This window comes from Salmo salar, chromosome ssa26 (assembly GCF_905237065.1).
Source record: "Salmo salar chromosome ssa26, Ssal_v3.1, whole genome shotgun sequence".
NCBI classification, from domain to species: domain Eukaryota; kingdom Metazoa; phylum Chordata; class Actinopteri; order Salmoniformes; family Salmonidae; genus Salmo; species Salmo salar.
In genome coordinates, this window is record NC_059467.1 from 25,501,357 (window position 1) to 25,529,085 (window position 27,729).

The 27,729-nt window shown below is 43.8% G+C and overlaps 2 protein-coding genes across 6 annotated transcripts; one reads left to right on the forward strand and one right to left on the reverse strand.

Moving 5' to 3' along the window:
* On the forward strand, nucleotides 1-10,647 carry caprin1a (cell cycle associated protein 1a). 2 transcript variants are annotated; one of them, XM_014175948.2, is made up of 19 exons: nucleotides 6-726; nucleotides 1,846-1,980; nucleotides 2,322-2,384; nucleotides 2,587-2,673; nucleotides 2,788-3,026; nucleotides 3,118-3,200; nucleotides 3,840-4,004; nucleotides 4,382-4,434; nucleotides 4,542-4,625; nucleotides 4,747-4,899; nucleotides 5,001-5,097; nucleotides 6,089-6,141; nucleotides 6,274-6,405; nucleotides 6,620-6,748; nucleotides 7,262-7,406; nucleotides 7,547-7,732; nucleotides 7,826-7,938; nucleotides 8,082-8,142; nucleotides 9,299-10,647. In XM_014175948.2, exons 2-19 carry the CDS (start codon nucleotides 1,846-1,848, stop codon nucleotides 9,364-9,366), a joined length of 2,046 nt encoding a protein of 681 aa, XP_014031423.2. In that variant the 5' UTR covers nucleotides 6-726; the 3' UTR covers nucleotides 9,367-10,647. The 2 variants fall into 2 exon arrangements, with proteins under 2 accessions (XP_014031424.2, XP_014031423.2); XM_014175949.2 differs by lacking the exon at nucleotides 6,620-6,748 and having other exon boundaries at nucleotides 1-726.
* On the reverse strand, nucleotides 10,262-27,545 carry LOC106587507 (nucleobindin-2). Of its 4 annotated transcripts, XM_045708108.1 has the most exons (14): nucleotides 27,212-27,544; nucleotides 23,558-23,644; nucleotides 15,331-15,471; nucleotides 14,961-15,068; nucleotides 14,711-14,843; nucleotides 14,208-14,311; nucleotides 13,912-14,097; nucleotides 12,808-12,898; nucleotides 12,664-12,722; nucleotides 12,482-12,574; nucleotides 12,258-12,347; nucleotides 11,877-12,047; nucleotides 11,647-11,707; nucleotides 10,262-11,457 (listed from the first exon to the last, which is right to left on the reverse strand). In XM_045708108.1, the coding sequence occupies exons 3-14, from the start codon at nucleotides 15,469-15,471 to the stop codon at nucleotides 11,267-11,269; spliced, it is 1,428 nt and encodes a 475-aa protein (XP_045564064.1). In that variant the 5' UTR covers nucleotides 23,558-23,644; nucleotides 27,212-27,544; the 3' UTR covers nucleotides 10,262-11,266. The 4 variants fall into 4 exon arrangements, with proteins under 4 accessions (XP_045564064.1, XP_014031428.1, XP_014031426.1 ...); XM_014175953.2 differs by lacking the exon at nucleotides 23,558-23,644 and having other exon boundaries at nucleotides 15,331-15,490; nucleotides 27,212-27,545; XM_014175951.2 differs by lacking the exon at nucleotides 23,558-23,644.
* Between the last annotated feature and the right edge of the window lie 184 nt (nucleotides 27,546-27,729).

Below are 27,729 nucleotides of genomic sequence, written 5' to 3' on the forward strand. Positions count from 1 at the left end.
TGTACATACCCTCAAAGGCACTTCTTCGATATATAGTTGTTTTTTACAAAAATGAAAACGTGTCAGTTTGTCACTTTCACGGGGTTCAACTACTTACGACATTGTCTCGAATCAAGGTTGTGCCTTTAGATTTCGAGAAACTTAACAACTAAGGAAGATGTTTTTCACTTCTCAATCCCTGGCCTGGTCTGTTTGGCAACTGTTCCCGGGAGTCTCGCGTTTTTGCGCCTTTGGGTTTAGAAACTGTGATATTATTTAGACGTAATCATTCGATAGACTTGCAAAGGATAATCAATTGTACTTTTCAAAGCAGAGAAGAATGGCTTAAATAAAGTTGGGATTCAGTAAATGGCTTGCAATACTTTTGGGATTCAATACAAATGGACTTGCATAAAAATTCTTACCTAAATCTGTCAAATACAGCTTCCATAATAATTAATCTGCAATTAAATTGCAATGTTGTTGAGGACTGATTCTAGTTCAATCTGTCAGTCTACCAAGATGAACTCAGGCAATTCTAGGACTACCAACGGGGCCTTGCAGCCATCCGACCCTGTTCTCGTGTCTCGTTAGCATCTGTAGCCTGCCAGCAGTATAGTGTATAGTTCTCGGTGAGGCCGGGGAGGCGGAACACCATTGTCGATACAAAATAACATACAAGTTACACGAAATATATAGAGCTAAAACTACAACGTCAGACGACGAACAAAGACAGATAGCCTAAAGGTAAGTGAATGTTGTCAGCGTCAAATTCAGAAATAATTTTGCTAGCTAAGTTAGCGAGCTAGGCTAGCCTCTGACTAAAGTCGTCTCTATCTAGCATTGTCCTGTCATCCAATTGATTAAACGGAATCCAAGTTCAGTAACCACATTAGCAAGGTACATTTCAACAAACTAGTGTGATGGCTGTCGTTCATATAAATGTAGTCAATCATATTTTTTTCGAATCGCGTTAGCTAACTAATTAGCTAACTAGCTAGTCAGCTATCGATTTCTATCGTGCATCTAAGTGATTCGCGTTGCCAGCTAGCTAACGCCGGTCTCGGTAACAATGCGAGGAGAAAATGAAACTAGCTAACGTTAGCTAGCTAGCTAAATGTAGCTAAGCTAGCCTTGTAGCCGGATGGGGGTTGTTGTGGGATGGGATTCAAGTTTAAGCCTAATTTGATGACCATCTGTTTTCAAATGGCAAAACTGTTATACTTGTGACGACATGTAGGTAGCTACATCAAGTGTTTTGTCGGAATAGTTGTTTATTTGATGTTGATGGAAGATGAGTAGCGTAGCTAGCTAACGTTAGTTTGGCAGGTAACGTTTATGCGGTTCAATGGACAATGCTCGGCTGACAGTCCCTCTGCTCACAAAGGACTAGCAATTTATCCCCTTTTTCCTGTGCCTCGCGGCTTTAGTTTCTTAGTTGGCTAATGGCAACAAATCTGGGAATACTAACGTCGTTAGTTAGCTAGGTACTAGCTATTGTATTATAACGTTAACGTTACTTGTCTTGAGTTAGCGAACGTTAGCGGTTGACAGAAAGCATCCTGCAAACCGACATAATATCCAAAGTGATTCATAGGGCTCTTAGTTTTTTTGTCAAGGAATGTTAATAGGTAGTACTCCATGTTGATAAAAAAAAAAAAAAAAGTATATTAAAATGTCTGTCTGACCACTTATGTGGTCAACAATGTAATGTCATTGTTCCGGCCTTTGTTGTTTACAGCACCATGCATTGGCAAACTGTGTTTTAATCAACCTATTTTAACCTTCATTCTATTCAATTACAGCCTCAGTGTTTTGTAGCCTTCACTAATAATGACTGCTACAAATAATTTTCTGTCTTATCAGATGCCTTCAGCAACAGTTGGCCACAATGCTGTTCAGTCCTCCAGCCCAGAGTTGGGTTCTGGGACCCAATCTGAGGCCATGAAGCAGGTCCTGCAGGTGATAGACAAGAAGGTCCGCAACATGGAAAAGAAAAAGGTAACAATGTTATCTTTTTTTTAAATCAAAGCATGCTTTCAAATAATAGGTTGTTTCATGCTTAGTTGTTGCTTGAGACCAACTGAGGAGCAATTCTGGATGTCTCTCTTGTCTGGGAAGATTGTCTGCTTTATGACCCTGCATTGACTTTGTCTCAAAGTTGGTAACTAAGATTAAGGCTAAGATTACGGCTACAGACAAATTTAGTTGGTGTAATCAATCATTAACCTGTGACTTTTATTTGGCGTTAGAATCACAGCACTTAATAGATGGTATATTTCTTCTGAAAGAATCTCAGCAGACCTTTTGTAACCCTTATTAAATGTGCCATATTTCTATAGGGCAAGCTGGATGACTACCAGGCCAAGAAGAATAAAGGAGAACGATTGAACCAGGATCAGCTGGTATGTACAAGACACTGGTCTGGGTCGATGTTATCTCAGTGAACTTCAATTGTAAACTTGATTGTTTAACCTGTTGCATATGTACTATAATCTGTCATTCTTCAGCTTTCCATTGTTTTTATACTGTGGTGTTTGTCGTTTTGATCTGTGACACAGCTAACAAAACAGATTTAATGTTCATTCCCTCTTGTCTCGTCTGTAGGATGCCTTGACCAAGTTCCAGGAAGTGACCAACAACCTGGATTTTGCGAGGGAGTTGCAGAAGAGCTTCCTCTCTTTGGGGCAAGAGGTGAGTTCCGTCTCAAGGTTTCATTCTGGTCACTATGACCACGCTGTATTAGGCGGTGTTTCTCAGTCGCTGTGGCCATAGTGCAGTGACGACTCCTTCCCCATTTCCTTGCAGATTCAGAAAGCAGTGAAGAAGTCTGCCCGGAGGGAGCAGCTGCTGCGGGAGGAGACGGAGCAGAGGCGGCTGAAGGCTGTTCTGGAGCTGCAGTTCCTGCTTGACCGACTGGGGGATGAGCAGACGAGGCAGGACCTGAAACAGCCCGTCGCAGGCTCCCCCCTGCTCACCGACGGTAACCTCACCGCACTGGACAGTTTCTACAAGCTGGTGGGCCCGGAACGGGACCATGACGTCAGGTACAAACCTTTTTGTTTCTCTTTTTTTTTGATGGAGGAGTGACGTAATATGATGGTAGGCATGATGTAAATGTCCTTCCCTGTTCTCCAGGTTGACTGACCAGTATGAGGAGGCCTCCCTACACCTATGGGAACTGCTAGAGGGCAGAGACCAGGCTGTGGCAGGAACCACATGTATGTTTCTAACACTTCTGAAGTAGCTCTCAATGTATTTACTCTGTACATGTAGGCTTTGGCTTGTTTAATTAGTTACCCACACCCCCATCTGTATACTGAGTATCTTGGGGCTTATCTTAGATTTTGGGGAAAAAAGAGCTTGGAAGGACATTTTTCTGAGCTGGCTCAACTGTGAGCAGTGTTATGACTAAAGCCCATCCATCACCCAGCTCCTTGAAGCACAAAGGGCTTGCTGGACATACAGTCCATGTTAGCAGAACATGTATAAGGGGAAGTGCTTTTCTGGGTGGTTGGAGTGAACTGGGGTGAGGCCAGTGGGCTTTGAGGGGTAGTGCCAGCCCAGACACAGGACACCTGTCATTCCACAAACGCTGAGCATCCACCCCACATGTTTGAGATACAACTTTGTGGTGGATCATATGGCATTGTGGATTATAAATACGTGTAGGTTATTAAAGTGCTTCGAGCAGTGGCTCTTGGCCAGGCCTGGCATGGTGCTATGGAATGGGTAACAGCTGTGATTATACCAAGCATAGACCCGGCCTATTGACTGACTCTGAGTGTTTGTTGCACAACAAAAATGTTTGTCAAGACATTTCTAATACGTTGTGAATATGATCCGCCCCTTTCCTCTAGACAAGACACTGAAGGAGACCCTGGACAAGGTGCTGCTGAGTGGCTATTTTGACAGAGCACAAACGCATCAGAACGGAGTGTGTGAAAAAGAGGAGGAAGAAGAGGAGGAGGAGCAGTCTGTGGCGCATGAGTCGTCGGGGAGCGGGGAGCAGCCTGCAGAACCAGGTAATCTCCCGTGGACAGAATCTCTGTGTAGACCGAGAGAATCTGCCAGGACTGAATGAGCACCATTAGTTCTGTTTTTTTTTAAAGGTTTTTGGCACGGGCTATTTGGACGTATCAGGATTGGGCGAAGGCAGTGCTTAAACTGCTTCGCTTTGGCTGAACGTTTCCTTTTGCGAGGGTGGAGACTTTGTTGTCGCTGTATCTCTCAATTACTTATATGTATTAAGACAGATGTTAATCACGCAGCTGACGTAATTCCTTGAGATTTTACTTCTGGGTTAGATTACCATCACCTGAGAGGAACTCATGTTACGATTGGTCAGTGTGTGTGTGGACCTGGATGAGTGGATATTAATCAGAGTGTATCTCTTTTACAGAAGGAACAGTTACTGAAGAATACACAGAGGCTATTGAAGTAGAAGCCACAGAGGTGAGTTCAATCTCTACCCTGACTCTTAACTGCTGTAAGGTTCAGAATTCTCTGGTTTACCTTACCTATTGGAATCTAATCAAGTGATCTTATGTTTATTTGTGTAGTTTGTAAACAGACAGTTCATTCCAGAAACAACATGCAGCAGCACTGGCAACGACCAAGTAGAGGAGTGGACAGCAGAGGCCCAGGTATGCTGCATGTCTACACCTCTCATATCACACAGTCACAAACAGAATCTTTTAGGGTTCAACAAGTAACGCCATGGCCCAATGTCATCAGCTGGGTTTAAATCTGTCCCTGTGTCTTTAGGTGGTAAACGTCCTCCAGCACCAGGCTCTTCCCCAGATGACCCCCGAGCCCCACACTGTGAGCCCAGTCTCCCACACGCCTGACCCCGTGGTCCGGAAGCAGGTCGTACAGGACCTCATGGCCCAGATGCAGGGGACCTATAACTTCATGCAGGTGATGATCCTTCCAACTGCCCCCTATGGTCCTGCGCTGGGTGCCTCATTGGATCTTGTTTGGTCTCTTGTTCATGCTGACCCATGTGCTTCCTTCCACAGGACTCCATGTTGGAGTTTGATGGCCATGCCCTGGACCCAGCCATCGTGTTGGCCCAGCCCATGAAGCCTGCACAGAGCGTGGACCTGCAGCAGATGGGTAAGTGTTAGTACATCACATTCTGTTTTAACTCCCCTCTGACCAACACCACCACTCAGAGGCTGTAGTCCTCCTAGAGATGTTCGCATCTACACTCACTGACAGTTTATTAGGTGCACCCATCTAGTATGGGTCGGCTCCCCGCTTTTTTTCTAGAACAGCCTGAATTCTTTGGGGAGTGGATTCTACAAGGTGTCGGAAACGTTCGTTGCTCCATTGGTATCAAGGGACCTAATGTGTGCCAGGAAAACAGTCCCCACACCAGGCTGGATGGGTCCATGGACTCATGCTACGTACGCCAAATCCTGACGATGCCAATTAGTATGATGCAACAAGAACCAGTATTCGTTGGACCAGGCGATGTATTTCCACTCCTTAATGGTGTTCGCGTGCCCACTGGACACGCTTCTTGTTTTTAGCTGATAGGAGTGGTCATCTGCTGCACTAGCCCATCCGTGACAAGGACTGCCGAGTTCATTCCGAGATGCCGTCCTGCACACCACTGTTATACTGAAACGTTATGTCTCTGTGGCCCGCCTGTTAGCTTGCACAATTCTTGCCATCCTCCTTTGGCCTCTCATCAATGAGCTGTTTTCGCCCACAGGACTGCTGCTGACTGGATGTTTTTTGTTTGTCGCACGGTCGGTAACCCCAAGACACTGTCGTGCGTGGAAAGACCAGGAGGCCGGCCATTTCTGAGATACTGGATTCGGCGCACCTGGCATCATGATCATACCATGCTGTCTCTTAGGTCACTTATTTTGCTCATTCTAAAGTTCAATCGAACAGTACCTGGATGCCTGTCTGCCTGCTTTATATAGCAGGTCGCGTGACTTGTCTGTAGGAGCGATTCATTTTCATGAACAGGGTGGTGTACCTAATAAACTGTCCGGCTTGTGTAGTACTGCTTATATACTCTTGAGTTTTGTCTGTTTATTTTGTAGTTGCTCTTCGCTGTTTTACCAACAAACCATTTTATATTTGTGTACAGTTCATTCAGAATCCAGACTTGCTCAACCAAGCTCAGTTCCTGAATCTACACAAGTAAGTAGCAATAATGATACTGGAACAGAATTCTGATAGTAGTGATCCCCAAGACTCGATACCGGAGCAGACTTATTTAAAGGGCAAGGGTACCATGTGAACCTTCCCTTATTCTCCCCCTTCCCTCCCCAGGTCCTCATGGTCTCCCCCACACCTGATGCCTACTCCTCCACACCTGATGCCTACTCCTCCACAGCGCCCCTCTACCAGCCCTCCCACACAGCAGAGCCCCGGCCACAGACAGACGGCACCGACCACATCCAGGTAAACCCTCCCTCCCCAAGGTGCCCTCTGCTCCACCCTCCTCTACCCCCCTGGCTGTGTGGGTGGGTGGTGGAGCTTCTCTATGCTTGGCTGTTATTGGGCAGTGTGAGAGATGGTTAACACTCATCCTACCTGCCTGTCCTGAAGTGTCTGTGAAAACCATTTGAAGTATGTGACGTCTCTGTCTCCACGCCCCGCCCCCTCCCTAAACCAGGCCTCGATGTCCCTGTCGTCTGAGCAGTCCCCCGCCCCGTCCTCCTTGCCCTCTGCCTTCCCGCCCGTCTCCACCCCCCACAGCGGCGGCATCAATGTCAACGCAGCACCATTCCAGTCCATGCAAGCGGTAGGCTTTGTTAATGGAGGACTTAACTGACATCGCTTCACTTGAACAAAACCGTCATATAACCCACTTAACTCTAATCACTTACCACATGTTGATGGTACCACAAGTCTTACGACAGGGAGAATAGAAGTAGTACACACTGTCACACAACAGTAATACCAGATTTACTTTGTAAGGATAATGAAAAAACTGATTGGGACATCAACTGAATTAATAAGTATAATTCCAGTGTTGGCCTACATTTCTCAAAACCAAGCTTCACCCCATACCCCCCCACCCCCCTCTCTGTCAGAGCAGAACAGAATGCTCTTGTCTGCCCCCATGTCTACATAAAGCTTTATAATCAACTCTAAGCTGATTACCTTTATTTAGCGAACCTTGAACAGTATGTACGCTATGCTCAATAATCAGACTAAAATCTGTTAGTGGTGATTTGCTGTTGTCTGCGAGTCCTGCGTGGGTATCTGACACCTCTAAATGAAAGCTTTTCTCTGGTTGTATTGTGTCCCTAAGGTGTTCAACCTGAACGCCCCCGTGCCCCCCACTAACGAAGCAGACGGTCTGAAGCAGTTCCCCAGTGGCTACGGCCAGGGCTTCAGCAGCCAGGCAGAGCACTCCGTGGAGGAGCCTGACATCCAGCAGGACACTCTACAGTCCGGTGAGAAAGGGACTGGGGTGGCTGTTGGGGTTGAGGATGTGATTTAGACAAGCAGAGTCTGAGGAGCAGTAGACCTTGGGTCTAAGGGCATGATCAGAAAGGTCAAATGTTGTTAATGACTCTTATAATGTTGTCCTCAGCTGTAGGAGGCTTCCACACCCAAGACCAAGTGATGTCGTCGGCAGCGGGTCACCAGGTGCAGGGGCCAGGCTTTGGGCGGCAAGGCCAGTCCTTCTATAACAGTAGGGGGGCCGTGCCTCGCGGAGGCCCCAGGAACCCCCGGGGCATGATCAATGGATACCGAGGATCCTCTAACGGTTTCAGAGGTATGAGCTCAAGCTGATTTACTGTAAGGGACATCATTTCATACAGGAGTGATTTATTATGGTGTTAACAGCATAAGTGGTTGTCTTCCTCAGGAGGATATGATGGCTATCGCCCTCCCTTCTCGAACACTCCAAACAATGGTTATGGGCAACAGGCCCAGTTCAGCACGGCACCCCGGGACTACCCCAACAGTACCTACCAACGGGTAAGGAAGGGCACAGCCAACCATTTAGGTCCTAGTGACAAGAAGACACTTGACCCTTGCATTAGGGTTGCGTGAGTTGTTGTCCCAGATGCTGTCATGAAGGTGCTGTATATGTCTTTCTGAATGACCTGTTGTTTCTACAGGAGGGATATCAGCCAGGCTACAAGCGGGGAGCAGCCCAGGGACCTCGGGGTTGCTCTCGAGGTAATGCTCAAGCGATGCGATCCTAAAGCGCTTAAAGGATTGTCAACTTCCGCCACATTGAACATTCAGATGTTATGAATGTTTGCCCCAGCTCACTTTTATAAACTTTTTTTGTTTTGTTTCTCATCTATCTTCTCATTTCTCCTAGCCTATTTATCAGAGTAAGCCTGCTTTGGTATGTCTAAGATACTTTTGTTTTAACACATGTAAAGCTGAAATCCACAGCATTTAGATTTATCAGCAAGTCTGTGTTCGAAACAACAAATAGATATTCCTGTAAACTTGAAAGATTTCATTAATTTATTTTTTGTACAAAATAAATGCAAAAAACCCCTGCAACTGTCAGTCCAATCCATGAGAATCTTTTATATTTTCTGCCCAGCCTTGTCAACCACTTTTCCCCTGTGCTTTTGGTTCTCATTGCATTACATGTTTGTTTTTTTCCGTCTCTCACCATCTCCTCTTTGTAAGCTGATGTTACTCCTTGGGAGACTGTTTCAATAAAGATGTGTTGTATAACCTGCTGTCTGCTGCTAGTTTATTTTTGTTGGTCCCTGATCTGTGGTGCTCTCACAGCCTTATCTGCCTCTGCTGACATCTCTTGGGGTTAAGAGTGGGTTGGAGGATTTTGGTTATGCTTTGCTGAAAGGACTTCAATCTGCTTCTGTCTCCGTGCCCTGCCTTCTGTCATGGGAGCATACATGTATTGTTGGCCATTAACATTCATGAAACAAATGTCACTGAGTTTCAAAGTAAGCCTGTGGTGTGGTGTTGTAAATACTTGGGCAACAGATGTACCCCGCCCCTTTTGGTTCCATCTGGCAAAATGCATACTATTATTCTGTATGACCTGGATAAAAGCTTTCAAAGCTCTTAGTCACTGTGTATATAACTGAATTGACATGAAGGCAGTGATTACCTTCGACTTGTTTTCAGGATTCCATTTTGTGATGGGTGTATTAACTTGCTCGTAAAAATGCCCATTTTGTCTCCCTATTAGAGTTGAGATCTCTTCCTTGGCAGGTGCACACTAGCAATTTATAGAATGTGGATGAGGGTATTTGATTGTACTCCATGCCCAGACTTAACCCAGAATAAAAGGGTGACAGGCTGGCCTCAGCTGACTGATTATTTTCTGTCTGCTTGGCGGTTGCAGGCCGGGGGGGACTGTTCAAGCCCAGCCAAGGGATGGTGACCCAAATGGCTGGACATCAAGCCAATTAGTCTTGGATACCAACAACTCTTCCACCTAGGGCAACCTTAAACATCTCCTGGACCATCCTTCCCCTGATCTGACTGTTCCTCTCCATATCAACCTTTAGGTTGGTTTGGTGAAGCCTGGGTCTGAAAGCCATACATACCACTCAGATCTTTATCTTTCTCACAATCATGCTATTGCATAGCCTTGAACTGATCAAGCTGGAACGTGTGTGCCTTTGCTGTTTGACTGTTTATTTGGGTCTTTGCTTAATAGGAAATCATTTACAAAACTGTCTGGGGCTAGTGACAGGCTTTGGAAGCATGACACGAAAGACCAAACAATATATTTACGGTAGTCATACCATGCAAGGACATTTTGTCTCAATGTGAAGATTGTTTATACTGTACATTGTATTGCCATGGCATGTTTGGGAGTAAAGTCAGTACAAATGGTGTGTAGTCTAAGCAGGTTGTAGGTCTGACTGATTTACCCAAAATGAAGATTTCCTGTGCATACATTTTGCTCTGGCCATATGGTAGCTGTTGGAGTTATGTTCTGTAAATTTGCGTTTGTCATTTCCTATCTGCTCTGTCCAAAAACATCATACCTTGGAACTGATATCAACACTGTAGAATGTAAGGATTCTGTCAACTTCACATGTAAGAGTTTCACTCAGTCTTGAATGCTAGCTATAAAGAAAATCACTTTATATTGTCTTCAATTGAACAAAAGTCTACATGTTTTCCTGTGCAATTGGTCATTGAAAATTAAACTAATCTTTTATACAAACAATGATGGAATATTTTATACAAAGAAAAATTAGGCACACCTCTGTATGGTGCAAGATAAAAGAGCATTTGCCCTGGCCAGCAGAATTTGGTAAAAGTAAAAGGCCCAATAAAAGACAGACTCTGGGGGTGATGTGCTGAGTACAAAAGGTAGACTTCATTGCCTGGTAATGGGCCTGTTCAGTATCAATACATGTACTGGCCTTGGCCAAGACACCTGCAGGTCATTAGGAACAGAAGCCTCATTCAAGCACAAACTTGAAAACAAGACATGATTATCTATAATCTCTACAGAAATAACCAGATCATCAACTGACTCTTGCACATCAAATAAGATAATCCAAAGAGCTGGCTATAGTATAAGCACCACAAAATAAGACTGCAATCCACTCAGGTTTCCCATGACTAGTGCCCATAATAGCCAACATTAGCATACATTGCTGTTATCAGACTTGAGGATATGAAATAAAGTGGTGGCCAAGCGAATGCCATGTAATACACAGGAATGAACCCATACAAAAAGCTAAAGTATATTTATATTCTATTCTGTTCCATGAGACAGTTGTCTTTACTGTTCATAATGCTCCCAATGCCATTTTCAGTGCCTTTTGAAATGTAGCCTTTTCAGGAATCCATACATTTCACAACATTATCATTATTCAGCTAGAGTGACCTGACAATGATTAGGCCTAATTGTCATGACATCACACAGCACTAATTAAAAACAATGTTCCAAAATACATTGACACTACCAAAACAATTCCACCAAAGCTCTGCATTTTAAGTAATGATCAATTATGACCAATCCATACACCACATACCACATATGCACTCTATAACACAAATTCCCTGACTGCAAATGTATAAAACATTTCTAGGCCTTGGAGGCTCAAATTGACATCCACAAGTGGGCAGAGATACTGTAAATGCCTCCTGTGTTCTCCAGCAGGTTTTCTGTTAACTCTGAAAACCATATGGAGGGACCTCCACAGTACTTATATACCTCCAGTCCAGTGTGCAAAGGTCTGTGGGTTGGGGGCCATGGAGCCAGAGGTGTTGTCTATAGAGTTTCATCTGGCAGCTGGGGTTGAGTGGGCTGGTTCTGATGGGGGCCTTATGGTAAGTCATGTTGGCCCTATGGCACTGCCTGATGGCCTGGGGGCAGATCTTGGAGTCGTGGTTGGGACAAATCCTGGGTGTTGTGGGGTATTTGGTTCTGGAGGTGGTTGTCTTGCTTCATACCTGGGTGGTTTTGGGACATATCTTTGTGGCCCGGGGGCAAAGGATGGTACTCTCCTCGTGGCTCTGGGATAGCATTCCCTTCTTCTGAAAAAGAGAATAGTTTTGAAAACAGTTATTTTTTTACATCTTTTTAAAATTGTGTTTATTTTAACCCCTTTTTCTCCCCAATAGAATTTCTCATCTTGAGATCCATTTTCCATAGTCACCTCTACACTCTGAAAAATACACGACACCAGTAAAGAGAAAATGGAATTGGGGTAAACTATCACTCACCATGAACCTCTGGAGGGGGCTCAACTTTCTGGGTTTTCAACTGTTCCATGTGTTCTACTGCCTGAAACACCACAGACAAACAGAGATAAGCAGATGGATGGTTGTAGGTAAGTATGTCAGCTCATGTCAAAAATAACAATACCACACAAAAGAAGTAAGCTAAAGTATATTTCGCTTACTTAATAGAGAACCTATTGGTTGTGTCTGTTCTCCCACTGCCCACTCTGTACCTGCTGAAGCTCTACTTTCTGTGAGTTGAGCTGTTCCTGCTGCCTCTCCAACTCATCCCTCTGTTTCTGGAGGTCTGATGCTTTCTGATTGAGGTCCTCTTCCTGCTGGGCCAGGTGCTCCTCAAACTCCCTCATCTCCTCGTCCGTGTAGGCCTGGTTCTGCTCTAAGGTCTAACAAAGGAGGACGTGTCAGTTCATACCCTTATACCTCTCCTTATTGATATGAAAAGCAACATAATTACAGTGTGGTTGAATGTAGGAGTGTTTGGAGATATGGTATGGTTTTTATTACTCTTTCTGTTTCATAATAATGAGTTATAATGTTGAAGTATAAAAAGTAGGCCAGTATGAATGAGAGTTAAATATATATAGCTACCACACCTCCCAACTATCTGGTTCCAGGAATTCCTTTTTCTTTGTGGCAATCAGGAACTCTTCTAAGGAGACCAGTCTGTCTTTGTTGGTGTCCACCTGTAAGCAGTGAGAAATCAGTCACCATGTGAACTATTTATTTCATTAAATCAACGAAACCAATCTCTAACTTTCAGCGATAGCAATCCATGGGAATATAGTATGCAAGGTTCACGGCTGGGACAACACTATACCTCGTTCATGACGTGCTCTCTCATACGCAGGCGCTCTTCCTCCATCTCCACCATATCGTCCTCTTCATTGGTAGGATCATAGATCTTCTCCAGCTGAGCCCACAGAATGAACTGTTATCTATACACGCACACGTTTCATTATCATTTCAGGTGAAACATTCAAAAAGAGGACAAATCTTTACCTCCTTCGTAAACAATGCCTCCAATTCCTGCTCATCGAAGAAGCCATCTCCATTGGAATCTGAAAATTCAAACTCAAGAATGTTGAGGAACTCTGAGATGGATGTCCCTGCCCCAGCCTATGATGTCTATTGATGAGGACTTACCATGCAGCTTGAAAAAGGTCTTGGGGTCAAAATCTTCAGGGTCAAGACCATCTGCTTCCTCCCACACCTCTTTGAACTGATTCTGGCTGCCCTGCACAGCAAAAAACAACAAATGTTCATCCCCTGTTAGATATAAATGGCTCACTTGAGCTAAATAATTAAGTATGGGGAAGGTCTAGAGCAGAAATAGGCAACTGGCATCCCCCTTTTGTAGGCTCGCAGATCAATTTCCATAAACAAACAAACAAACATATACAGCATATGCATACTGAGTGTACAAAACATTAGGAACACCGTCCTAATATGGAGTTCTACCCCCTTTTGCCCTTAGAACAGCCTCAATTAGTCGAGGTATGAACTAAAAGGTGTGAAAGCGTTCCACAGAGATGCTGGCCCATGTTGACTCCAATGCTTCCCACACTTGTGTCAAGTTGGCTGGATGTCCTTTGGATGGCGGACCATTCATGATACACACAGGAAACTGATGAGCATGAAAAACCCAGCAGCGTTGCAGTTCTTGACACACTCAAACCGGTGCGCCTGGCATCTACTACCATACCCCGTTCAAAAGGCACTTAAATCTTTTGTCTTGCCTATTCACCCTCTGAATGGCACACACAATCCATGTATCAATTGTCTCAAGGCTTAAAAATCCTTCTTTCACCCGTCTCCTCCCCTTCATCTACACTGAAGTGGATTTAACAAGTGACATCAATAAGGGATCATAGACTGACCAGGTGAAAGCTATGTTATGGAAAGAGCAGGTGTCATTAATGTTTTCTACAGTCAGTGTATATTGTTTAGGAACTCATTTGGGGTCTCAACTTACTGCTGGGAGTTAGAATAGTAGAAAACACAAGATCCCATTTTGAAATGTGATTGTGCATCAGCAGTTTCTCGTTATGTCAGTCACTCAATTAAACCATGTCAGCTAAACATTTTTAGATACAGACCCTCGAGCCACTCATGATGAGTTCAGATTTTTTGTGGCCCCCACCACCCGCCCATCCATGGTCCAGAGACTGGCTAGACCATATGTGAGCACAAACAGATTGAGCTCTGAAACACACAGATAACATAGCATCCAAGTGCAGTTGGACTTACTGGATGGTTGACTTTGGGATGGTCTGCATGTTTCTTCTTCATCTCCTCGTAATGTTCTTCCTCCTTCATCCTCCCTTCATCGTCTAGAGTCTTGAGGTGTTCCCTTCGCTCATGGTCTTTCGTCATCTCGTACTTCTTGAACTCCTCATGGCGTTCCTTGTCATAGTTCTCCAGATCGTTTGTGGCCTTGTGATCAAATGAAGGATGAGAGTTAAAATGTCTTGAAGGAGAAGAGGACTACAGGTACTTTATTAAGCTACTGTGTGTATGTCCCATGCATTCTACATTATACTTACTGATTTGATGAGTCTGTCCAGATCCTCCACTTCAAAGGTGTGAGGATTCATGTGGTTCAGGTACTCAAACTGTTTCAGCAGAGCTTGGTGGTCTACTGCCATATCTGTGAGTGAGGTTTAACAGAGTCATTACACAAATATGACATTTGATGACCTGACATTGGCACTATAATAGTTATCCAGTGCGGCAGGGTGTGTTGGTCAAAGCTCACCCTGTGTGCATCTATACTAGCCTGTAATCCTTCCAATTAGTGGTTTAAGTGAGACGTTACTGTTGTCTGTAATAGTGTGCGGTTACTATTGTGATTCGAAGCAGAGATTTTCAGAAGCATGTTTCACAAGTAAGTAGGTGACTCAACACTGATGCTACAGTAACCACATCCTCCTGAGACCTTTCCCTCAAATATGTACTTCTTGGTCATTTGCCCACACGCCCTAGTGTTTCTAGATGTTAACAGTATAGCACTTAGGCATATTAATGGTCTTTTCACTGGGCAGCATACCGTTCCCTCCTTCGATGTCTTGCTTGGCTTTGATCAGTGTCCGTAGCCGGCTAACCTCCTGCCTTTTTAGCTCATCCAGTTGTGTCCTTACATGATGGCTGACAAAGTCCAGCTCTTTGGCCAGCTTCCCCATCTATAGGGAACGTGATGTAATGATTATCATACTGCTGCTGTTTTGCATTTTTCATGACTAATGACTCAAGGAGAGAGTAAGAACAAGGAGAATGATCAGGACACACTGTTAGAATACCTTGATGTCCTCCATATCTGTGTTATGGAGCTTCTCTCTGAAATGCTGGTCTTTTTCCAGAAAATCAATGACTTCCCTGAGATAACGGTCATAGTGGAGTCCAGTGTCCTGTTACATTACATAATGTAGTAAGTTGTAGTGCATAACATGCATACTAGCTCATGCATCATTCAATAGACCTTCAGTTTAGTCTGTATACTTTACAATTCAATAAATTATGTAAGAGAAAATCTTTGCTAGCTGGGTATAACTGGTGCGAGCTCATACAGGAAACACAAATGACTGCTTTTTTCATGGCTGTTAGGGCTGCTCTGCCCGCCATGTTTCTCCACTGTGCTTGCTTGGTATGTGATCCTTCACCATCTCTTACCACACTTGGTGGTGGCTCTGAGGCTTTGTCCTCGGGCTGGTTCACCTTGGTCTTGTCCAGACTGATGGGCACTGCCTCCAGACAGAGCAGCTGTACCAGATGCACAAGGCAGCTGGTGTGGAATATCCGTCTCCAAGACATCTGGCGACACAAGACGCACCTTGACACAACACAACACTTCAACTTGAGATTATAGAAAACATCAGTGTCTGCCCCCAAATAAAGTGGCTGTGCCCCAACCATAGAGAACGACAGAGGCCTCTTCTTTGTATCGATCCCATTATGGCCTCTGAGAGCACTGGCTTGTCCATTTTGAAGTAGTCAATTTTATTATTTTCTTCTACTACTACTTCTATGAGTTGGTAAACAAACTGAAAGGGTGCATACTGCCACCTGGAGTATGTTCTTTGAACAGGTATGATGCCAAGGCTAGCGATGTAATGCCACCTGCAGTTATGGAGGGTTTACACACAAGCATCATTAATTGGCTGATCCCTCCTGATGACCCAGATTGAATTATGTCATCCTTCCTTAACCCATAGGAAGTCCCACCCAGTTGACTACTTCAACATGGTGTAGGCATTTACATTTTAGTCATTTAGCAGACGCTCTTATCGAGCGACTTACAGTAGTGAATGCATACATTTCATACATTTTTTTTTTTTTTCTGTGCTGGCCCCCCGTGGGAATCGAACCCACAACCCTGGTGTTGCAAACACCATGCTCTACCAACTGAGCTACAGGGAAGGCTAGGCAAAGATGGTAGATAAATAAAGATGTCCCACTCAAGCAGTTTACCATTGGGAAAAATTGCACAGTTCCGGTCTGCTTAGAGGGGTGGCTCTCCCATAAGCACCAATGCATTAGCAGCTGGGTCGGGTGTGCTTAATTCATTTACTGTATAAGAACCAGAAAATAATTGCGAGTGGGATGTCTCACTTCCTCTTCCATCTCTGGTGGAAGTCCTGAATCGCGTAGCCCATGCTAAAACAGGCTTTTGGGCACTAACATGCTGACTACACCTGCCACGAGCATGCATCTGCCTTCGCGCGCATGTTGATTTTGTCCATCCACACCAGACACGATCATGACGTGCAGGTAAAATATCAAAACCAACTGAAGTTACATGCAAAACTCACCTGATATGTTGCGTGCGCGAGCATTGCAAAATAAATGTCACATACATGTTATTCAATAATTTCACCCACACAACTCGCACGTTAGAACGAGCGTCTGCATAGCCTAGCGCTAAAATATTACACTCCACATGCCGCAAGTCCCCCCCTTATTGGATATCAGGAAGATACAAACCCACATGAATGCTTGAAAGACTAATGAGATAATAAATAAAGATAACTAAAAATGAATTAGGTTTACCTTTTTATCTGTGGATTACTCTTCAGAGTAGAGAAATACATGATTTTGTATGACTCAGGGACAAAATTCTACAAAGAACCAGCTCAAAAAAGGACCATATGCATGTCAGGTAAAACAACAGCCCAATGTTAATCTTCCAGGACAAACTAGCTAGCAACAGCTAAATGTTTAATGTGTTTCAACCTGCCCTGAAATTAATATAATTGATTAACAGTTGATTTTGGTATTTTAACATGTGCCATGACTGCATCTGGTGGGGATAGAAGAAAAATCAACATGCGCGTCATGGGTGTAGTCAGCATTATATCCCTCTAGCTCAGCATTTCTTAAAGTATGGGTCGCGGACCTGTTAATGGTGGGTCGCGACGTAAATGTATAATTATTTCATGAATTACTGGAATTGATTTGGCCAAGTGCAACTTCGCTCTTGGTTCAGTGCGCTCCCTGTTTAGCAGCGGTCTCTGCTCTAGTTTGGCAGCTGCGTGTGTGGGAGAGGTAGCGGGAGATGCCCGTGTGCTTCGCGGTTTACAGGATCTTTTTCCAGAAGTTTCCTTGAAGATCACTCTGCGACCCACACGACGCAGCGCTGTCGTTCAAGCCACTGATTTGTTATTCTCACTCGCCATCACTAACCCCTGTCATGAAATGGAATCATGCTAGCCACAAGTTCTAACTGAGCTCAATCGTCAGGAAACGAAAATACAGTGATTACTTTTTGTCTTTTTCATACAAACGTTGAGAAATTACGAGGAGCCCCCACAATGTGTTTTGTGTGGAGAAGTGCTTGTTAATGAGTCTCTCAAAACGAACAAATTAATAAAACGACACGTCCTGACCAAACATCCAGGCACTACATGACGGTAAACCCAGGGAGTTATTTAAGAACAGTGCAGAATGCTTCGGGAAACTGCTTCGAAAGTGTAAAATTAAGTCAATTAACAAGGCATTGTCATTTTATAACAAGTGGTGATAAGCAGAAATAAGGGAGTACTACCTCTAATAGTAGTAGATGTGAGTTTATTTTTCAAACAATCCCCTGTATCGTCACACAGCTAATAGCTAACGTTAGTAGCTAGTTAGCTTGCTTTGGCTGATAGTGCAACCTTAAGAAACAGTACAGATGAAGATGAAAAATTCAAACCTACTGTACATTTTACTGTAGAAATTATTGTTGAAAACAAGTCTAGGTTGGAACTATTGCAAGTAATAATTGTTATTCTGACCTGGAATAAATTGATTGAAGCAAGATGCTTTTTGAGGCAAACACTCACACAGTTCTGGGTTGTTCATCTGCAGTAGGAAGCAGTCTCCTGCCTGACTGAGAAAGCAGAAGATATTCTGATCCAGCTTGGCACCACATACCTATGCAAGTCATGGTTCTCAAGTACAGAATCAGTGTCAATGCTGAGCATGACCTCAGTTTTGCACGTCAAAAACTGATCCCAGAATAGACATGCTTGTTGAGAACTTCAACCAGCCACACACCTCTCATTAGGACTGTGTGTATGTGTGTTTTCTGGGCTACATATGTGTGATGTGATCAATCAGTTTATTCCAGTTCAGAATAAAAAAATATGTATTTTAACAGCAACAGTTCCAACCTAGACTTTCTATCAACAATAATTTATACAGTAAGATGTACAGTAGGCCTGAATGTTTTATCTGTACTGTTACTTAAGGTTGCACGATCAAAAAGCCTGTGTGTGTGTTCTGTTATACATCTGTGTGATGTGATAAATCTGTTTATTCCAGTTCAGAATTAAATTATTTATTGTATTTTAACAGCAACAGTTCCAACCTAGACAGGTATGTAAGAGTGTTTTTAATTGAGAAAAATAAAATAAATGTATGGGTTGTTATGTTATTTATTTATATTGCATTTTCTTTTAGGCATAAGGGCAATAAAATGTACCGATAGTTACGTATAGTTGCATATTTTCCTAAGCTTGGGTCCCAGGAAAACAGAGAATTTCTCATTTGGGTCCCAGGCTGAAAAAGTTTAAGAACCCCTGTTCTAGCCATGTCCTCTTCTTCGGGATTGGGTTGGCAATTGCACCACCAACTAACCCTATACACCACTATTTCACAGTGGCGCCCCACCTGTTTAGCTGAAATAAATATATATATATATATATATATACATACACACACACACAAATGGGACTGTTTTGCATGTTATTTTGGCATTAATACCTTGTACATGGCTTGATTCATGCATACTTCACAAAGACAAATCTTCCTGATTCCAGCCTTGCTGAAGCACCCCCAGATCATCACAGATGCTCCACCAAATGTCACAGTGGGTACGAGACACTATGGCTTGTAGGCTTCTCCAGGTCTCGCACCCACTGTGACATTTGGTGGAGGATCGGTGATGATCTGGGGGTGCTTCAGCAAGGCTGGAATCGGGCAGATTTGTCTTTGAAGGGCGCATGAATCAAAACTTCCTTCCTTTTGCTCTGACAATGTTCCCCAACTCTGAGGATTGGTTTTTCCAGCAGGACAATGCTCCATGCCACACAGCCAGATCAATCAAGGTGTGGATGGAGGACCACCAGATCAAGACCCTGTCATGGCCAGCCCAATCTCCAGACCGGAACCCGATTGAAAACCTCTGAAATGTGATCAAGAGGAAGATGGATGGACCCAAGCCATCAAACAAAGCCGAGCTGCTTGAATTTTTGTGCCAGGAGTGGCATAAAGTCACCCAACATCAATGTGAAAGACTGGTGGAGAGCATGCCAAGACATGAAAGTTGTGATTGAAAATCAGGGTTATTCAACCAAATATTGATTTCTGAACTCTTCCTAAGTTAAAACTAGAGGTCGACCGATTAATCGGAATGGCCGATTAATTAGGGCCGATTTCAAGTTTTCATAACAATCGGAAATCGGTATTTTTGGATGCCGATTTGGCCGATTTAAATTTTAAAAAAATGTTTAGACCTTTATTTAACTAGGGAAGTCAGTTAAGAACACATTCTTATTTTCAATGACGGCCTAGGAACGGTGGGTTAACTGCCTTGTTCAGGGGCAGAACGACAGATTTTTACCTTGTCAGCTTGGGGATTCAATCTTGCAACCTTACGGTTAACTAGTCCAACGCTCTAACCACCTGCTTTACATTGCACTCCACGAGGAGCCTGCCTGTTACGCGAATGCAGTAAGAAGCCAAGGTAAGTTGCTAGCATTAAACTTATCTTATAAAAAACAATCAATCATAATCACTAGTTAACTACACATGGTTGATGATATTACTAGTTTATCTAGCCTGTCCTGCGTTGCATATAATCTCTTAGGTACACGTTGCTCCAACCATAAACATCAATGCCTTTCTTAAAATCAATACACAAGTGTATATATTTTTAAACCTGCATATTTAGTTAATATTGCCTGCTAACATGAATTTCTTTAACTAGGGAAAATGTGTCACTTCTCTTGCAAACAGAGTCAGGGTATATGCAGCAGTTTGGGCCACCTGGCTCATTGCGAACTGTGAAGACTATTTCTTCCTAACAAAGACAGCCGACTTCGCCAAACGGGGGATGATTTAACAAAAGCGCATTTGCGAAAAAAGCACAATCGTTGCACGACTACCTAACTATAAACATCAATGCCTTTAGTAAAATCAATACACAGAAGTATACATTTTAAAACCTGCATATTTAGCTAAAAGAAATCCAGGTTAGCAGGCAATATTAACCAGGTAAAATTGTGTCATTTTGCGTTCATTGCACGCAGAGTCAGGGTACATGCAACAGTTTGGGCCGCCTGGCTCGTTGCGAACTAATTTGCCAGAATTTTACGTAATTATGACATAACATTGAAGGTTGTGCAACGTAACAGGAATATTTAGATTTAGGGATGCCACCCGTTAGATAAAATACGGAACGGTTCCGTATTTCACTGACAGGAAAAACGTTTTTTTTTCGAGATGATAGTTTCCGGATTTGACCATATTAATGACCTAAGGCTCGTATTTCTGTGTGTTATTATGTTATAATTAAGTCTATGATTTGATAGAGCAGTCTGACTGAGCGGTGGTAGGCACCAGCATGCTCGTAAGCATTCATTCATACAGCACTTTTGTGCGTTTGCCAGCAGTCCTTCACAATGCATTGCGCTGTTTGACTTCAAGCCTGTCAACTCCCAAGATTAGGCTGGTGTAACCGATGTGAAATGGCTAGCTAGTTAGCCGGGTGCGCGCTAATAGCGTTTCAAACGTCACTCACTCTGAGACTTGGAGTAGTTGTTTCCCTTGCTCTGCATGGGTAACGCTGCTTCGAGGGTGGCTGTTGTCGATGTGTTCCTAGTTCGAGCCCAGGTAGGAGCGAGGAGAGGGACAGAAGCTATACTGTTACACTGGCAATACTAAAGTGCCTATAAGAACATCCAATAGTCAAAGGTATATGAAATACAAATCGTATAGAGAGAAATAGTCCTATAATTCATATAATAACTACAACCTAAAACTTCTTACCTGGGAATATTGAAGACTCATGTTAAAAGGAACCACCAGCTTTCATATGTTCTCATGTTCTGAGCAAGGAACTTAAACGTTAGCTTTTGTACATGGCACATATTGCACTTTTACTTTCTTCTCCAACACTTTGTTTTTGCATTATCTAAACCAAATTGAACATGTTTCATTATTTATTTGAGGCTAAATTGATTTTATTGATGTATTATATTAAGTTAAAATAAGTGTTCATTCAGTATTGTTGTAATTGTCATTATTACAAATAAATGTAAAAAAATAAAAAGCGGCCGATTAATCTGTATCGGGTTTTTTGGGTCCTCCAATAATCGGTATCGGCGTTGAACAACTTTAGTTGTTCTACAAACATTGGGCTATATGTTTTAATTTGTAATACATTGTAAAGCTGCATGATGCGAATATATGATGATTTGAAAAAGAGTTGCTTGAAAAGGCATGACCTCTGCTTTGTTTTTTTTGCGCAGGCTTTACACACTACATCAGTCACTCATTCACAATTTGACAAGCACTTGAAAATGCCTAGAATCTTACGGCGGCATCCCCTTTGTGTGGCCGTAATTCACCCTAAAAAAATCCATGCCCTTTGTGGCCAGTGGCCGTTGTGCCCTTCTCCCCGAGTGCGGAGCGCTCTGAATCACCTCTCACTCACATGGCTCTCCATTACGTGATCGGGTCTTTCTCACAGGCTACAAGTGAAGATAGACACATCGGGGACACAACTGCACACGTCCTTATCCCGCTGCCGAGAAGCATATTGAAGATATTGGAAGAAATGTCCACATTTACTTTTCATCAGCCAACAAGATGAGTAGGCTTAACGAACAGCAAAACCACGAGCCTATGTCAATCTACTATCCCCCATAGTACAAAAGTCGCCCTATTCTACTCTGTGTGAGAAATAAATATTCCAAACAGTCTGGGACAGTTGTGGGATGCGATAGATCCCAAATTAATACAACTAGTATCAAAAAAACTTTTTTACACAATATGGCTGACGCAGCAGATCAGAACATTTAGCTTAAAATGTTGATAAACTATTTGGCTATTATGCATGTAATGCTTTTATTATAAAGGACAATTTTTATGGTGAAAATTATCTTCCCCAAACTTAAAACTCACGCGCTGCTTATGTATGTCAGTTAGGGTCTACACCCGTTGAAAACCAGATTAATGTGCTCAATTTTAAGAAGTTATTTGGCCACTTTAGTTGTGATACAAACCTGTGATCAAAACATTTAGGCCTATGGGCTAAGCTACATGAGGTGTGCGACTATGATTAGAAAGTGTCGCAAAAAAAAGGCATTGTTTCTTATGCTGGGCATCATTCACAAGTGATAATATATAATTCACAAGTGATAGGCTAATATTGTCACCCAGCATCAGTGCTTGGAGAAGCCTAATTACCATGACTAAACGGACATGTGGAATTTGACTGCATTCATGACCGCCTGTGTGGCGATAATACAGTCACCGCAACAGCCCTAATGGTGGCAGCATTATGCAGTGGTGATGTTTTTCAGCAGTAGGGACTGGGAGACTAGTCAGGATTGAGGGAAAGATGAACAGAGGAAAGTACAGAGAGCTCCCTGATGAAAAGCGCTCTGGAGCAGGTTAGGACCTCAGACTGGGGCAAAGGTTCCTTCTAACAGGACAACAACCCTAAGCACAAAGCCAAGACAACGCAGTAGTCGCTTGGGGACAAGTCTCTGAATGTCCTTGAGTGGCCCAGCCAGAGTCTGGAACTGAATCTCTGGAGAGTCCTGAAAATAGCTGTGCAGCGATGCACCCCATCCAACCTGACAGAGCTTGAGAGGATCTACAGAGAAGAATGGGAGGAACTCCCATAACCATTGCTATGAACACTAATAAGCCAACCTTACAGAATCATAACTCACTCCTTGTCCTTTGCATCTGTGGCACAAATCTACAACTCACTGGGACCCTCTCAGGATTCCTTACCCACCCTGCACTACTCTGACTGGTCACTTCAACCCGCCTCTTTCGCACCAGACACTTCCGGTCCCCAGCAACATGAGCACCCCTACAGTTGACAACTTTATCCACCGAAACTACACAATCCTGTCCCATGCCCTCCTGCACACATCTTGGAAACTCCCTCCTACACACTGCTGCAACATGACCATAAACGTTGCACCTAAAACAGTAATTACAAGATGATGTCCATCTGTGATGGAGCCTGAGGGGAGGGCTGCCGTCTTATCGGTTCTTAACCAACCATGCTATTTTGTTTGTTCTTTCGCGTTGTTCGTAACTTGTTTTATACATAATGTTGCTGCTACTGTCTTTTTTTGACCGAAAAGAGCTTCTGGACATCAGAACTGCGATTGCTCACCTCAAACTGGACGAAGTTCTTCTTCAATGAGTCGGACGGGAGAGATATAATACAGACACCCAACCAGGGCCAGATCCCCGTTATTCACTGGAGAAAGAAACAGAGGTTTCGCGGAAAGAGATCAGGGTGCTTTGTAAGGATCAGGTGACGAGTGGTTAATCTGCCCTTACCTTCCGCCCTGCTAGCTAAATTTCAATCGCTGGAAAATAAATGGGATGAACTGAAAGCACATTTATCCTACCAACGGGACATTAAAAACTGTAATATCTTATGTTTCACCGAGTCGTGGCTGAACGACGACATTAAGAACATACAGCTGGCGGGTTATACACTATTGGTAAGACAGAACAGCAGCCTCTGGTAAGACACGGGGCGGGGCCTATGCATTTATGTAATCAACAGCTGGTGCACAATATCTAAGGAAGTCTCTAGGTTTTGCTCGCCTGAGGTACAGAGTATCTCATGATAAACTGTAGACCACACTATCTACCTAGAGAGTTTTCAATATTTCATTTTTCGTAGCTGTCTACATACCACCACAGACCGATGCTGGCACTAAAACCACACTCAATGAGCTGTAAACTGCAATAAGCAAACAGGAAAACGCTCATCAAGAGGCGGCGCTCCTAGTGGCTGGGGACTTTAATGCAGGGAAACTTAAATTTCTATCAGCATGTTAAATGTCCAACCAGAGGGAGAAAAAAATTCAAGACCACCTTTAGTCCACACACAGACTCGTACAAAGCTCTCCCTCGCCCTCCATTTGCCTAATCTGACCATAATTCTATCCTCCAGATTTCTGCCTACAAGCAAAAATTAAAGCAGGAAGCACCAGTGACTAGATCAATAAAGACGTTGTCAGATGAAGCAGACGCTAAACTACAGGACTGTTTTGCTAGCACAGACTGGAATATGTTCCAGGATTCTTCCGATGGCATTGAGGAGTGCACATCAGTCACTGGCTTTATCAATAAGTGCATCGAGGACATCATCCCCACAGCGACTGTACGTACATACCCAAACCAGAAGCCATGGATTACAGGCAACATTCGCACTGAGCTAAAGGATAGAGCTGCCGCTTTTAAGGAGCGGGACTCGAACCAGGAAGCTTATAAGAAAACCCGGTATGCCCTCCGATGAACCATCAAACAGGCAAAGCATCAATACAGGACTAAGATCGAATCGTACTACACTGGCTCCGACGCTTGTCGGATGTGGCAGGGCCTGTATTAACAAAGGGTAGCCCAGTGACACGAGCCTACCAGAGGAGCTAAACTACTTCTATGCTCGCTTCGAGGCAAACAACACTGAAACATGCATGAGAACACCAGCTGTTCCGGAAGACTGTGTGATCACGCTCTCCGCAGCCGATGTGATTAAGACCTTTAAACTGGTCAACATTCACAAGGCTGCAGGGCCTGACAGATTACCAGAACGTGTACGCCGAGCATGCGCTGACCAACCAGCAAGTGTCTTCACTGACATCTTCAACCTCTCCCTGTCTGAGTCTGTAATACCAACATGTTTCAAGCAGACCACCATAGTCCCTGTGCCCAAGAACACTAAGGTAACCTGCCTAAATGACTACCGACCTGTAGCACTCACATCTGTAGCCATGAAATGCTTTGAAAGGCTGGCCATGGCTCACATCAACACCATTATCCCAGAAACCCTAGACCCAGTCCAATTTGCATACAACACCAACAGATCCACAGATGATGCAATCTCTATTCCACTCCATACTGCCCTTTGACACCTGGACAAAAGGAACACCTATGTGAGAATGCTATTCATTGACTACAGCCCAGCGTTCAACAACATAGTGCCCTCAAAACTCATCACTAAGCTAAGGACCCTGGGACTAAACACCTCCCTCTGCAACTGGATCCTAGACTTCCTGACGGGCCACCCCCAGGTGGTAAGGGTAGGTAACAACACATCCGCCGCGCTGATCCTCAACACGGGGGGCCCTCAGGGGTGCGTGCTCAGTCCCCTCCTGTACTCCCTGTTCACTCATGACTCGGCTGTTAACCAACGGCCAGGCACAACTCCAACGCCATCATTAAGTTTGCTGATGACACAACAGGGCCTGATCACCGAAAACAATGAGAAGCCTATAGAGAGGTGGTCAGAGACCTGACCGTGTGGCGCAAGGTCAACAACCTCAAAGTGATCAAGACAAAGGAGATGATTGTGGACAACAGGAAAAGGAGGACCAAGCACACCCCCATTCTCATCGACAGGGCTGTAGTGGAGCAGGTTGAGAGCTTCAAGTTCCTTGGCATCCACATCACCAACAAACTAACATGGTCCAAGCACACCAAGACAGTCGTGAAGAGGGCACGACAAAACCTATTCCCCCTCAGGAGACTAAAAAGATTTGGCATGGGTCCTCAGATCCTCAAAGGTTTTACAGCTGCACCATCGAGAGCATCTTGATGGGTTGCATCACTGTCTGGTATGGCAACTGCTCGGCCTCCGACCGCAAGGCACTACAGGGGATAGTGCGTACAGCCCAGTACATCACTGGGGCCAAGCTTCCTGCCATCCAGGACCTCTATACCATGCGGTGTAAGAGGAAGGCCCTAAAAATAGTCAAGGACTCCAGCCACCCTAGTCATAGACTGTTCACTCTGCTACCGCACGGCAAGCGGTACCGGAGCGCCAAGTCTAGGTCCAAGAGGTTCCTAAATAGCTTCTACCCCCATGCCATAAGACTCCTAAACAGCTAATCAAATGGCTACCCAGACTATTTGCACTGCTGCCCCCCCTCCCCCCCAGAACGCTGCTGCTACTCTGTTATTATCTATCCATAGTCACTTTAATAACTCTACCTACATGTACATATTACCTCAATACCGGGGCCCCCGCACATTGACTCTGTACCGGTACCCCCTGTATATAACCCCGCTATTGGTATTTACTGCTGCTCTTTAATCATTTGTTATTCTTCTCTCTTACTTTTTGGGGGATATTTATTTAAAAGGGCTTGTATGTAAGCATTTCACTGTAAAGTACCTGTTGTATTCGGTGCATGTGACAAATAAAATTTGATTTTCAGTGGATTCTGCACAGAAGTTCTAACAGGTTCATTGATATATCCTAACATGACTTTGTCTGGTAGAGACTGACTATGACTCCCCACCGGTCCCTCGAACTATCTCCATGACCCCAACCCCATATGTTTCCTGTCCATTGCAGACGTGTCTCTCTGCCATCGATGGCTAACTAGCTAACTGCTAAATAGCTATGCTATTAAACACATGTTAGTTAGGAGGTGATACTTTTCATCTAACTAACTAGCGTGCTACAATTTAAATAATCAGCAGTTCAATAGTTAATCGTCTAGCTAACGTTACACTTTACAGGCAAACTCACTGTGGTCAATACAATAGCTTAGCAAGTAGTTATGCTGATTCTGGCTGGCTAGCTAGCTGGTAGATGGGGAAACTAATCTAATGACAGCTAACTTGAAGCTAATTATGAGGTTTCCATTTCCAAGCTAGCTAGTTAGCTAAATAACGGTGATGCGGGGTCTTGTGTTGACCACAACGAGAAGTTGCAGTATCTGTCTTGTTGTCTAGTTACAGTACCTGTCTCATTCACAACATAACAATAACTTCAAACCAACGTGCATGTCACGGCGGGACTTACTTTTTTATTTGAATCCCCGTCAAACGGTCGTTATTACAGCCACAAAGTCATAAACACCACCTATTTCTACAATGTGTCTACTTAAAATTAGATGTTAAACCTAACCTTAACCACAGTGCTAATCTTATGCCTAACCTTACATTAACACCAATTATGTTTTCGATATTTTTTACGATATTGCCAATTTTGACTTTGTGGCTGTGCTAGCTAGTGGAAACCCCGTCAAGCTAATTTAACTAGCTAACTAGTCTCCTCCTTAGCTGATAATTCGTCTTCTCTTTCCTTGACGCTAGCATGCGTTTGTTTACAGTGCCAGATAGCAAGTGAATGAAATCATACATTGACAACATGGCATGCATGCTAAATTAGGTAGTTGTCATTGGATAAAATCTTCACTTCCTACTTTCTGAAGACGCGCATCGTTATTCAATTAGGCCGCGCACACTGTCAGTCAAATAGTTAGGGAAATCCTGTGCAATCAAGTTAGGTTGCACTGAATCGTACGTGGCGTTTATAAT